The 14615-nt window shown below is 49.5% G+C and overlaps 1 protein-coding gene across 2 annotated transcripts in view; it reads right to left on the reverse strand.

The window, feature by feature from the left end:
* Positions 1–14615, reverse strand: part of DOCK1 (dedicator of cytokinesis 1) — a 444845-nt gene that overhangs the window by 78330 nt on the left and 351900 nt on the right. For both annotated transcript variants that reach the window (XM_019728239.2, XM_019728238.2), the window contains exons 31-32: positions 13337–13437; positions 774–832 (exon numbers count right to left, since the gene is read on the reverse strand). In XM_019728239.2, coding sequence (XP_019583798.2) covers positions 774–832; positions 13337–13437 — 160 coding nt within the window. The remainder of the gene's footprint in view (positions 1–773; positions 833–13336; positions 13438–14615) is intronic.

Raw genomic sequence — 14615 nt, forward strand, 5'->3', positions numbered from 1 at the left:
CACATGCTAAGTTATATAACAATTTTAAGGAGACTGAAATCATACCAAGTATCTTTTTTGACTATAATGGAATAAAACTAAGTAACAGATAGAAAATTAGAAAATTCACACATAGTGTAAATTTAAAAACATACTCTTGAACAACCAATGGGTCAAAGAAGAAATCAAGAGAGAAAATAGAAAATATCTTGCGACAAAGACAATGAAAACACAACATACCCAAACTTCTGGGACGCAGCACAAGCAGTACTAAGAGGGAAGCATACAGTGATAAATGCCTACATTAATTTCTTATCTTAAGCGCACACATCTCTTTTTGCTTTAAATGCATAAGCATGTTGTGCTACCACCACCTGTCCAGTTTTGAGTCGGTGAATAAACCCTTTTGAAGGTAGACTATACGAAACTGAATAAAATACAGGATGGCATATGCAGCAGCAGGATGAGCGACATGGTTTAATGTGTGAGAAGCTGAAGGAATGTTAGTGAGGCCCAGAAGCAAAGGAGTTCAAAGGCTGAGCTGTGTTCATCTGACTCAAGAGGATGTTCTACTGACTTTTCTATTTGTCCCACTCATCAGATTTTCTTCCTTTTCCCTTGTCTCTCATCTCTTAGTTACTGAAAACAGTTATTGCAAAGAATAGCAATTGCTCTCCAAGGAACAGAAGCAATTCAGATTTTTGAGATGCCCCAACACTGACAAACAGGTCCAATGCCATCACCCATGGATAGCAAGATATTAACCGCGATGGCCTGACATCATGGTTACTCACCAAGGTTGTACCACATGTCTCTGATTTCAAAGCCGATCTGTCTCCTCATATCTCCATACCTGAAAAAGCAGGGAGAGGAAAAACACTGAGTCACTCTACACAGACTTTGAAAATCGGAATTGGATTATTTAAAAGTGCAATTCAAGTCTTCCATCACTGAGACACAGACAGCGTCAAAGCTTCAACTTCCTTTGCCACCAAAGGGAATTGAAGGAGGAGGAATCCAGCCTGGGACTCTCACTTTCCCATCAGCACACATTACAGAACACCCTCCCGCTGTGGGAACCTGGGGGAGGTGGTGGGGAGTAATGCAATCATTTTCCTTTCTTCAATCTCCAAGACAAAGAGAACCTGGCTCCTTGGCCTAAGGGGGAGTTTGTTTTCCAGGCATGTTGTTAGCATCAGGCCTGCAGACACCAAATGACACCCCACACCCCCTCACCATTAGCAGTTTCCACATGGTAACATTAAGCCCTGGAGTCTACAGTCAGAGCAGGGATGGCCTCTTCCAACTAACTCCCATTCTTCTTTATCATTTTCAATGTAAGGAAGGGCTTAACACCTATAGATAACAACAAATGCCCCCTCCCCCCACTTTGTTGATCAGGGAAAACAAATGCTAATTTTCCTCCCAGTGGGTCAGCAAAGAGGTGTGTGTTTCGTGAGTAAACAGAATTTGATGCTTCAGAAGATAAACCTTTATTGGTTTGTGAGCAATTTAACTTTTTCCTTTATTGCCTAAGGAAAAGGCTGATCATATTAAAAATAATAATTTGTGAAATTATCATACAGTATTACAGTTTAGCAGCTGTGTCACTGAGCCTGCTCTGTTTATCCTGTCAGCTGATGTGACAAGGAAAGCCGTTACAGATGACAGAATTCTGGCTCTAAAGGCAGAAAAGATCCTGCTGGTGAAGCAACAAGCACAGCCTAGTGCCTCTTTATTATAAACGTCTCCGGCGTCAGACACACCCATCTGTCACCTACATCAGGAGAGGGCTACAGACGCCATGGTCATCTCAACCAGGGACGATGACACCCACCAGGCAGCTCGCTCACAGAAGTCAACCTTGGGGGCACCACAGTTGTATGGGTGCTGTGGCCCATTGTACAGATGGAGAAACTGAACGGGAGCGTAAGCCCTCCCTAGCAGGACAAGCTGGTCCTCCGAGGTCGAGGTCCAGCCCAGCCCCACAACCAGGAGAGCACTGGTGTTGATAAATTCGGTGAGTGAGGGAGGGGGTATCTCTGCCAGGAATGAACCCATCGCCAACACCACTGTGAGGAGAGGCCTGTCCACCGTTAGTGCAAAGCCACCAGCAGCAAAGTTACTGGATCCGAATTTGTGGGTGACAGGAGAACACCCTTAAGTGTGTAACTGGCACCCCAAGTCGCCTAGGAGTCTGCGACCTGAGCACCATTATGTTGTCCTTTTGAGGCTCGTAGAGCCATTTTCCCCATTCCCATTTTGCTTCTGCACAACTGCCAAGGGGTCCAAGCAGCTGCTGCAGCCCAGGACCTGAAAGGACGCGGCTGGCTGCACAGGAGCCGGGTGACTGGCGTCCTTGGGTGTCTGCCAGAAGGGGACACGGAAAGTGACACTGTGCTCCAGCCCTAGCGCTGAAGGTCCCTCCTGAGGAGGGTGAGGCTGTCACGCCACGTGATGGGTCGCTTCTCAGGGACGTGGGCACCTGGCAAGGCAGGGCGGATCCTGACAACACAAACGCACCCCGGTGCCTGCCACCAAGTGCTCTGATCACACACAGAGGAGACCAGCGGCCCAGAGCGGGTGAGAGCCAGTCACAGGGGCTGGCCCGTCATTGATGGACTAACTCAAGCTTTAAACACTCTTCCAACAGCCAAGCAATTCCGTCTCATCCCGGGATAATACCTCAAAAAGTACGAACAGCTAAGACGGGGCTCATCACCTGTGTCTCTGGGGCCCCGACTACACGGTCTTATAACAACTCTCCATTCACTGGAAATCCCCAAATTCAGGAAGACAAAGTATAGGAGACCCTCAGCAGCGGCGCACTTAACGTTTGCATTTGGGTCACTCGGGAGTGACCGGTGCCTCAACCTTCAGTAACCTGCCAATTGGCCAGAGCTGGAGTTGACACCTGGATGCTGGCAGGCGCCTATGGAGGGGAGTCTGCGGCCCTCGCCTCTGTCTGCACAGCACCTCTCCTTAAAGTGTGATGGGGGCTCATGTGTCTGGTCTACACTTACAAGACAGTTCCGTTTTACTGTCCTGTAAGTGGAAAATGACATTCCTTCACAGTACTTGGGAAGGGGGGATTGGCAAAGATCTGAGGACACCCCCCCCCATTAGAGACTGGACTATTATGTACATGAAGGTACAAACAATGCTGCCTGCAGAGTCAAATAAGACAAAGGTGCACCGGGCCGGAAAAATGGCAGCAAGGAGCCGAAGGGGCTGGAAGGTGAAGGGCAAGAAGGAATCTGCCTGGCAGAGAGGCTGATCGTTGCTTTGGTTTCAATGAGAAGGCGGTGCTGGTGAGTCTACACACGTTCCAGCATAATCCCTGATTAGAGTTACAGCTGTCACCACGCAGGAGGGATCCCAGAACCACGTGTGCATTCTTCCCGAGGACGAGAAAGGGGCAACCACTGAGTTTCTGAGCTTCTGAGCTACTGCTCACGGCCTGGAAACAGCACTTGCAGAGCTGGCGGCCCCTTGGAGTTCATAGCCAAGTTCATCTCTAACACTTCAGAGCTGAGGCAACTGAACCAGCCCTCGAGGGTGAAGCAGAGGGTTTGGCCAAGGGCACAGGGCATGGGGAGAAGACACGCCAAGTCTCCAGAACCCTCCCACAGCAGGCACCACGTGGCCCGGCGCGGGCGGACTCCCATGACGTCACACACGGCGCTGTGCTGCACCCCTCCAGGTGTGCTGGTCTCACTGGATTCTCACAGGGAGACTGTGCTGAGGACGAAGGCGCTGCTGCAGCCATTTTCCCACAGAGGAAGCCCCGATTCTTGGTGGTGGCTGCCATGCCAGCTTGGTTGGCAAAGCCTGACTGCGCGTGGGGCTGGAGTCACCTGGCACTCCCAACTGCCCAGCTCACTTGTGTCAACCCACAATGAGCGCCTTCAACTGCAAAGGGGGCCCCCAGGAGGCAGCCCTGCCACAGCCCAGGTAGATGCAGGATCCCACATCCAGCCTGCCACTCTGATGTAACTTAGCGTGGGTCTGGTCTCTGAGGCCTTAACTCAGCATCCAGTTTCCTGAATCTTCACCCCAAGAAGCAGGAAACTCATGTTCACCAGAGACAGCACAGGCATGGGGGTAAGACTGACTTTAGCCCGAATCTAAGCACACTGGGACAGTTACCTGACCACTCTGACCCTCGGTCTCGTCGTCTGTAGTACTGGGTACTCAGTACTGGGCACGATGCTCATCCCTCAGGCTTTTGTGAGAATTAAAGAGATGATGTCCCGTCTGTCCTTGAAGGCACTCAGGCCATTCTAGTTCTCTTTCTTTAAAAACCCCCTTGTGGTTGTAATGGCCGTTCAGATGGATCCATTTTTGGAACAGTGCTATTGATTCACTAATTACTAAGCACGTCCTGGAGGCCAGGCACAGAGCTAATATGGGAATATGAATATTGGGAAATTAATGTTAGTATAATGTGGAGAACACACCAGACCACAGACCTGAGGGGGCTATTAAGATGGGTGGAGATGGACACAATCAAATACCCCCCCAACCCCCCACACACAGACACATATACAGTAGTTCTGTGAAGACTGTGGTCATGGCTCTTTGAAAAAACGGGAGGAGTGTGAGAAGTTACCAGTGGGTTCAGGTTGGCTGTGGAAGGAGTGCTCTGTGTGAGTAACATTTGTTCTAAGATTTGAAGAAGAAGTGTGAGCCAGACAAAGAGGAGAAGGAAGAGGGGCCAGTGGGTGGAAATGCCTGTGGCGGGGGGAGTATACCGACCAAAGAAGAGTCTGGCTGGGGATGAGGGCCTCGCACAAGGGCGTGTGTGTGCGTGCGTGTGTGCGTGCGTGTGAGCAGAGGATGCAAAGGCAGAGTTTAATTTTTTTTTATTTCAAAAACTTTTTTGAAATAAGAAGTACATTTTACTTTACTAACCAGCACACATAAATATATGTGTATAAAAATTTTATGAACTAACACTAACCTTACGAACGGCACTGAACTCTAATGCTGTCTCTTATATTCTATTTCGCTGAAAAAGTAAAAAAGCCTGTTGGTCATGGCTGTTGTGGGTTGCAGTGCGCCCTCCATAAAGACAATTGGAAGTCCTAACCCCCATACCTTGAACGTGACCTTTCTGGAAATAGGGGCTTTGCAGATCATGTGACGAGGAAGTCACCCTGGATTGGGGCTGGGGGCTAAGTCCAGGGACTGGTGCTCCTCTAAGGAGGGGACATCTGGAGACATAGACACACTGGGAAGAAAGGCCTGTGAAGACAGAGGCTGAGGCTGAGCGATGCGGCCACAGCCGAGGGCGCGCCACCACCAGCGGACAGGAGAGAGGCCCAACCAGGGCGCCCCCTGGGCCTCTTGCAGGAACCGGCCCAGCCGACACCTCGATTTGGAGTTCAGGCCTCCAGAACCACGTGACAATAAACTCCTGCTGTTTCAAGCCACTGAGTTTGTGCAAATTGTTAGGTTATGGCAGACGGCTCTAGGAAACAAATGTAACTGGCCCACTAAGTTGCTATCCTGGCTGAATAAGGGGCTGAGAATCAGTCTGAAAAATGCTATTTGAAGGAGAGAGAATGGAATGAGAAGGCCCGAGACCACGATTCAAGGAGCAACACCTTGTAAGGCTTGGCTGGAGGCATGGGAACCTGACAAGGGGACCGAGAGGCCCAAAGCACAGCAGGAAATCCTGGAGAGGAGATCTGGAAACAAAGCAAAGAGCTGGGGTACTGGGGCCTCTGCCAGTCAGGAGTGGGTGGAGGGTGCAGACAGGGAGGCAGCTGGAGGGCAGGGAGGGGTGCACTGAGGCATCTGTATCCCAATGGGAAGGGCCATAAATTCCTGGGTGGTTTATTCTGATGCGGCCAATCAGAATAAACCTCTTTGGACGCGGGGATGTGAGGTGCCCAGCGTCCTACGCTGCGTTTAGTGTGAGCCTGTTCAGTGAGTGTTTGTGTGTGGGACACTAACCCTTCCACCCAGGACTCAGCTCAGGGTCACCACTTGTTGAGGCCATCCCCCTGGGTCCCCTTCTAATTCTTAGTTTACAGGGAACTTGTTTTGAATCATTCGAGTCTCTTGAAAATAAAAGCAGCACAAACATAGGTGAAACACCAAATTTCCTGTTACAATCTGGAACATACAATTGCAACCCCAGATGAAGTCATGCTGCAGAGCAGGGCTGGTCACAGCGTATTTACCTCATTTCCGTTTCCCTAAAAAGTAAGATGTACAGTTTGACTTAACACACTGACGCTTCAGAACCCAGTGTGGGAAGAAGGAGATCTCTCGTGTAGGTGGTATTTTGGTCCAGCTGTGAAAGCTGTCCTCTTAGAACAGGGGTGTCCAAACTGCGGCCCGTGGGCCAACTGCGGCCGGCGATCCATTGTTAATTGGCCCGCAGCAAATTCCAAAAACATATTTAGTTTACTTAAATAAACCAGGTGAGGCAATGCGTACTTCACCTCGAGTGAGTGGCCCGGCTGTTTGTGTATTTTACTGCATATGGCCCTTGGTGAAAACCATTGAAAAAAAGTTTGGACACCCCTGATTTAGAAGGTGCAGTGGGCTGACAGAAGACTTTTATGGTAAACAAGGAAAAAAGGAGAAAAAAGAAAAGGATGGGTAACAACTTGGGGAGTGAGCAGGTCCTTGTGGAGGGCGGTCTCTGCACACAGGTGCAAACGCACTGACCTGGGCTTGGCCATCAAACGTTATCGTCTTGGGCTGAAATTTTCAAGTGCATATTTTATGCTCACATATGCAAGGGGCCCAAATCGTGAACCCTTTTCTCTCAGAACCTGGTCCTGTACAGCGAACCGCCTGCACTGATGTGCCGCATTGTCCCATTCCAGGGCTACCGTGTCCTGCATACTAAGGTCGTCGAGCTGGCTGTGAATCAAAAGTCAACTCCTTTATATTCGACTCAGATTTCCTGAGCCCCAATAACGTTAATGCCTTGTGGGCGGGGAGGAAGGCATGTTGGTCGGGTTTAGCCTTCAGGTCACATCTCTGTCCTTTGTCGGGAGTTACTAGCACCAAGGACGTGTGACGGTGGAGTCAGCTGCATTTTCTTATTATGGACTTTGATTCCTGGGGTTATTTATTTTGTGGTTCATTGGCAAATCTTGTCTTCAATTTGGGTTTGATATAATCAGTTCTCTGTGTCAGGTGGCCCATTCTTTTGTGTTACTCCCATGCGCATTGGGGAATGTCTTTGGAATGACCATCCTAATTATCTCCCCAACTGAGGTCATGGGGAGGACAGCTTAACAAGAGCGAATGAACAGGCAGATCTGTTACTGAAATTTTCTATTATTTTGAGCTAGACAGACGTGAGGAGCTGTAGGGCTTGGCAGGGAGGATGAGAGGGTACCCCCTCTTGTGTGGGGGGAGGAACCTCCAAGTGGAGCCCGTACTCAGGTGCATTTGGTTGGATTTACAGACCCCAGAGCAGTAGATGGGTCCACATGGAGAGGCCAGAGGCAACTCAGTGGGTGGGGCATTATTCCACTCTCAGACCTCACAGGCTTTCCCTCTAGAAAAAAATCACCACATGAATCATGCTCCAGTGTGTTCTAAGTTAGCAGCCAGCCACGTGCTCAGACGCCTGGGGTCATTCCCACATCACTGGACCTCCCGCCCTGCCTCCAGCCATAAGCCCTCCAGATGCTGCCACCCATTTATGCTTCAACAACCCAGACCATCCTTTTGCGTGTAGAGCAGACCATGCCTCTGGGGCCCGATGTTCCCTTTCGGACTGGCTATTGCTGACTCTTGGCTCCTATCAGTCAACCTGGTAAATCTGTCAGCCTCCTTCACATCCAGCCTGGAAGTCCATGCTGCCAGGAGGCCTTTGGGCTCCCAGGTGCAGCCTACACACCCACCTCTAGGCCACATGGCATCTAGTTAGCACTTATGCTCCACTCCAGTCATTATTATTTCTGCATATTGATCCCCCCCTCTAGACTGGGAACTTCTTATCTCGGGGTCCCTAGCACCAGGACCTAAATGAACAGAGGACAGCTATTCAATCCCTTTTTATTAGCGCAATTTAAAAATATTAAAACATTTCTAGGCACGGGGTATGTTTAGAAAATTTGACCATCTGGGTAAGAGGTCTTCAAATATTTCTTAGGCATGTTTTGTTATTTAGAAATTAAATTGCACTTTGGTTATAAAGTGTTTCAGGTATAGCGAGAATCATGCAAAACACAACAATCATAAACCATAAAACTCCTAGAAGAAAAGGCAGAGGCAGTAACTCCCTGACTTCACTCTTGACGGTATTTTTTTGGATCTGACTCAAAAGGCAACGGTAACAAAAACGAAAATAAACAAATGGGAGTACGACAGACTAAAAAGCTTCTGTACAGTGAAGGAAACCATCAACAAAATAAAAAGGCAGCCTACTAAGTGGAGAAAATATTTGCAAATCATATATCTGATAAGGGGTTAATATCCAAAATATATAAAGAACTCACATAGCTCAATAACAGACAAAAACACAAATAATCCAATCTGAAAAATGGGCAGAGGATTTGCATAGATAATTTCTCTAAAGAGGACATACAGATGGCCAAGAGATACATGAAAAGATGCTCAATGTCACTAGTCATCAGGGAAATGTAGATCAAAACCACAGTGAGATGTCACCTCACACCTGTTAGAATGGCCATTATCAAAAGGACAACAAAAAACAAGTGCTGGAGAGAACGTGGAGAAAAGGGAAACCTCGTGCACTGTAGGTGCATATGGCAAACTGGTGCAGCCACTGTGGGAAACAGTACAGAGATTCCTCAAAAAATTAAAACTGGAACTACATTATGACCCAGCAATTCCACTTCTGGTATTTATCTGAAGAAAACAAAAACACTAATTTGAAAAGATGCATGTGCTCCTATGTTCATTACAGCATTATTTACAATAGCCAAGATATAGAAACAACCTAAGTGCCCATCAATAGATGAATGGATAAAGAAGAGGTGGTTCATATGTACAACGGAATGTTACTCAGCCATAAAAAGATTGAAACCTTGCCATTTGCAGCAACATGGATGGACCTTGAGGGCATTATGCTGAGTGAAATAAGTCAAAGAGAAATACCACATGATCTCACTTATATGTGGAACTGAAAAGAAACCAAAACAAATGAACAAACAAAACAAAACCCAGAGATACAGAGAACAGACTGGTGGTTGCCAGAGGGGAGGGGGCGTTGGGTGGTGGGTGGAAGGGGTGAAGGGGGTCCAGAGGTACAAACTCTCAGATATAAAATAAATATGTCATGGGGATGTAATATATAGCATCGTGACGATAACAGTAATAATATATTGTAAATTTGAAAGTTGCTAAAAAGCAAATCTTTTTGTTTTTTAAGATTTTATTGGGGAAGGGGAACAGGACTTTTTTTGGGAACAGTGACTACTTTCAGGACTTTATTCCAAGTCAATTTGTTGTCATTTCAATCTTAGTTGTGGAGGGTGCCATTCAGCTTCAAGTTGTCCTTTCAGTCTTAGTTGTGGAGGGCACAGCTCAGCTCCAGGGCCAGTTGCCGTTGCTAGTTGCAGGGGGCACAGCCCACCATCCCTTGTGGGAGTCGAACCGGCAACCTTGTGGTTGAGAGGACGCGCTCCAACCAACTGAGCCACCCGGGAACTCAGTGGCAGCTCAGCTCAAGGTGCCATGTTCAATTTTAGTTGCAGGGGGCGCTGCCCACCATCCCTTGCGGGACTCGAGGAATTGAACTGGCAACCCTGTGGTTGAGAGCCCGTGCTCCAACCAACAACTGAGCCATCCAGGAGGCAGCTCAGCTCAAGGTGCCATGTTCAATCTTAGTTGCAGGGGGCGGAGCCCACCATCCCTTGCGGGACTCGAGGAATTGAACTGGCAACCTTGTGGTTGAGAGCCCACTGGCCCATGTAGGAATCGAACCAGCAGCCTTCAGAGTTAGGAGCATGGAGCTCTAACCGCCTGAGCCACCGGGCCGGCCCCTAAAAAGCAAATCTTGAAAGTTCTCAATACAAGAAAAAAAATTTTTGTAACTTTGGGGACAGATGGCAACTAGACTCACTGGGTAACCATTATGCAATGTGGAATCATTATGCTGTGCGTCTGAAACTAACATAATATTGTATGCCAGTTATACTTCAAAACACACACACACACACACACACACACAAGAATACAGCAAACATGGGTGAACCCGCCATGCATCCCAGCCACACAGCCTCTGGGACAAAAGCACTTATCTCAGAAGCAGATACCTTCTCGGGCAGCCTGTCCTGGCCAAACAAGCACCCACAACCCTGCGAGAGGGCCCCTCAGGCTCCTCTCTGGCTGCAGAACGGCTCAGGCAGTCTCTCCAGAGTCTTGCAAAGACAACTTCTGAAACACTCGGGATTTTTCCCTCAGGGCATCCATGAGAAATTTTCAAAGGGAAAATTCAAGTGTCTTATTGGTTGTGAGCGGGAGAATACTGAAAGCTCAATTCAGAGGCCCTGCCGGCTCTGGAAGGGGAGACGCCAACTGGCTGTGTTTAGTTCCTGGGCTTTGAGGGCTGAGTGCAGGCGGCTTGGTGGGAAGCAAAGGTTTTCTTTGGCGGCCAAGGCCCTGGGTGGTTAATGCGTTTATTGATGTTGTTTTAGCTTAGACTGTGAATGCTCTCACCAACAAGAGAAAGGGCCCAGTGCAGAGCTGTCCCGCCCAGCCTGGAAAATGCTCCAAATCAAATTGTTTTATTCTAAAGCCCCTGAAGGAGATGCCAGCATTTTCAAGGCAGATTTCCAGTTTAACTTGCTTCTCCCACAGGCATCCCTACGGGATGGACGTGCTGTGTGCTCTGCAAAGAATGGGTTCCGCCTTTGGCTGGAGGTAGGTGTGGATCCCAGCATCACCCCACAGGGAGCCCTGCACACAGGCAGGCGACTCCACCTGCTGTGGACGAGCTTTCCTTCTGCAGATGGACGACAAAGGGGCCTGGGTTTCCGGAGTGACTGGATGGGCTGTGCTGTGGTATTTTCAGTGTGAGTGGTTATTACTGATTCTACTACAAACAGCTTTGCACCAAGACAACACTCAAACATCCCCCTCTAACTTTTTAGGAGGCCTGAGGGCATGTACATTTGGCCAGGTGGAAGCATTTCTGTTGAGCCAGTCCCCAGAGGGGGCCACCTGGAAGTATCTGCTGGTGCCCGGCTTCCTGGCACCCACTGGGGGCACACACTGTGCCTACACCATTCTGGTACATTTCCCTTTTCTGAACAATGAACACTGTCTACATCAATGGCCAGGAGAATGGAGTCACTTAACTGAGGAAGCTTGAAGGAAAGATGCCAGGTGACAGCTGACCTTTACTTAGATGGGCACAGATGGAAAAAATGGAAGATTCTAAAAGCAGCACCGGTAAAAATCTTGGGCTCTGAACTGCCTAGATTAGAATGACTGTGTGTGACATTGGCCACCTGACTTGTTCCCATTGTGCTTCACTCCTCATCTGGAAAACAAGGATGATATGAGACCCTAAGAATACTTTTGGGTTTTATTTGAATGATTATCTGTGGAAAACGCACACAGAGCGCTTATGAAGTGACTGGCTATAGGGACAGAGTCCCAGAGAGCAGTTTCCAGACTCTCGACCTCACGTGGAAAGGTGCTGGCTCAGGTAGTAGATGGCGATCAGCTGTGATAAGATGGCCATCCGCTGTAACCAGTTAGCCACTAGCCACTAATATAACTGCCGTGGCTGAGCTAGCAAGTGCGGATTGCGGCTAGCAAGTGGGGTTAGCAAGCGGATTGTGGATTGTGGATCGTGTGGATCCTACTTCCTGTGTCTCGTCTAGCCACCAGCGAGACTGGGGTGCAGGAAGACCCTTTGTTGGGGTACTGGCGGATGTTTGCTTTTGTGTCTCAACCAGCCGCTATTGAGAATATAGTGGTGTGACACCCCTATCTATGGCTCCGTGGGTGTTCCTTTTTGGCCTCACCATGTTCTGCATTCTAGTGCGGGGAGCGGGAGCTGAGTCTTTGTAACTGGTGCATAGTATGCGCTCAATACAAATTTGCTGAAATAATTACTCTCTGGGGATAACATGCTTTCGATTTGCCTTGAAAGTGACATACACACAGAAGATGAGAAAGGCTGACCTGCAGTCCCTTCTGAGACTCTGTAATGCAGGGTCTCTGGCCCTGCTCTCAGCAGGAAGACACAGGATATGGTGAGGCCAAAAAGGAACAACAATGGAGCCATAGATAGGGGAGTCATACCACTATATTCTAGATGGCGGCTGGTTGACACAAAAGCAAACATCCGCTAGTACCTCAACAAGGGGTCTTCCTGCACCACAGTCTTGCTGGTGGCTAGACGAGACACAGGAAGCAGGATCAACACGATCCGCAATGTAATCCACTTGCTAACCGCACTTTTTAGCTGCAATCGGCGCCTGCTAGCGCAGCCACGGCAGTTATATCAGTGGCTAATGGCTAACTGGTTACAGCTGATGGCCATCTACTACCCAAGCCAGCACCTTTTCACGCGAGGTCGAGAGTGGAAACTGCTCTCTGGGACTCTGTCCCTACGGACTCCCTCTGGAATCTCTAACCTCAGTGAGCGGGGGTGGAGGGGGTGGGGGAGGAGGGCAAAGCCTCGGAACGGTCAAGATATTGCAGAGGTATTGAGAAACAACAGATAGGGCCTGATGACGTGGCAGTGGGAAGCCATCTGAAAACTCGTTTCGAGTATTTATGAGAAGGGAGAAACCAGTGAAACTGAGGTAGAAAGAGGGGAGGCAAGGCCCTTAGGGCACCCAAAGGTTAGAAAGAAGCCCCCACAAGAGTTCTTTTCTTTATCCCGGACCAGGGGTCCCGCAGGACTCAGAGCTGAAGGGGCCAGGCAGGGGGCTGGGCCTCCTAGGGGCTTCTCACAGGTTTGTCAGGTAACCCAAGGCTCGTTCAGCCCTGTAGAGTTCCCACCTGGAGGACAGGGGTAACCCCAGAGAAGGTGCCCCGGCAGCTCTGACTCCACTCTGAGTCTTCCAACAAGCCCATCGCAGCCGAGAGCTTTCACCAGAAGCTCCCTGTTCGATGCAGAGCTGGAGAATTAAGCAGTAATGTGAGCCACACATGGAATGATAGCAGACTAGTGCACAGGAAAAGTAGTACCCCCCAAACTTCATTCTGTGCCATGCTAGCAGCCTTTTTTGGACTCACGACTTGGAAAAGGCAATGCCCGGTTCATGATTTGGAGCCACCCTGTCACCACACCACGACCACAGCTCAGTGTGTGCCACAGAGACTCAGAGGCTGCAGGGACATCATGCTGACAGTCACAGGCTCCTGCCCGGCACCTCAGGGCACCGTGCAGACTTACTTGTTAAGGATTTTGGCTCTCTTCGCACTTGAAAAATTCTCCAGTTGCAGGGATTCTTGAGTGAGGAACGCCACAGCCAGGTGAAAGTAGTTGTTCCACAGCTGAAACCAAAAAGGGGGAGAGGCTGAGGCATCTCTGCTTCACGGCGGCCCTCGGCGAGGCCGAGGATGCCCCACCTGCCAGCGTACGCTCCGGGAATGTCTCAGAAACCATACTTCCTCCATGCAACTTGCTCACAGCCACCCAGGCCGTGGGTCAGGGCTCAGTGTGGGCTCCCCGGGCACGTGCTCAAGACCCAGCCGAGCCGCTCACCGAGGCAGACAGCCCTCCTTCCCGTGCCTGGTGTTCCGCACGGAACAATGGGAATCTCCGCGGTACCTACCTTGGAGGGAGGCGGGGGGCGTAAATATTAATACATGTGGAGACTTCCGGTGGCGCCGTGCATCCAGGAGCACGTGATAAATGTTAGCGCCTATGGAGCTCCTTTACAGCCAATAGATTTCTATAATTTATTATCTTTTCTGATACTAAAAAAGTAGATAAATGCTACACGATTAAGGAAAACAGATATAAAAAATCAAGCATTTTGAATTTAGAGGACGCACAGACTGCACGTGGCGCAAAAGACCGTTTGCTGTGACATGACTGTGTCGTCCTAGAGCTGGCCACTGAGGAGCTGTGTGTGTCTGGACGTGGTAACAGACACTTGCCGTGACAAACACGTTCTTCAACAAGAAACATTGTGAAAGGGAGATTTCCTGAAGTCGTGGAACCAATACCCCCCCGCCCCATTATGTCAATGTTGCAATCAGGTGGCCATAATGAAAATGAATGAAGGATTCTCGGATCACAAAGACGGATGCTTTGCTTGCTTATTGGAGTTCAATAAACGGCACCACCATGCACCTTGCTGCCGGGACTCTGGGCTTGGTCCCTTCCTGCACCCATCGGATCAATCAGCAAGTCCATCGGTTTTCACCTTATCAGTACCCCCCAAACCCATCCATGTGTGTCAGTCCGCATGGACCCTCCCAACAACCAGCACAGCCTGTGGCCTGTTTCCTGCCGCTGACCTCGTCCCTGTCAAACCCACTGTCCACAGCGTGGCCAGAGGAACCCACACCAACCTGAGGCTGCCTGGCCCTGGCTTGAGCCCCTCGGCAAGCTTCGCACACCTTTGGGGTCAGGAAAGACCCTGAGGGTGAGTGACTGTCTCGCTCCGGCCGCCTCACGCTCGCAGCCTTTGCACTCACAGGACTCACCCAGCCTGCCCATCAGG

The sequence above is a fragment of the Rhinolophus sinicus genome, linkage group LG07, assembly GCF_036562045.2.
Source record: "Rhinolophus sinicus isolate RSC01 linkage group LG07, ASM3656204v1, whole genome shotgun sequence".
In the NCBI taxonomy this organism is placed as follows: domain Eukaryota; kingdom Metazoa; phylum Chordata; class Mammalia; order Chiroptera; family Rhinolophidae; genus Rhinolophus; species Rhinolophus sinicus.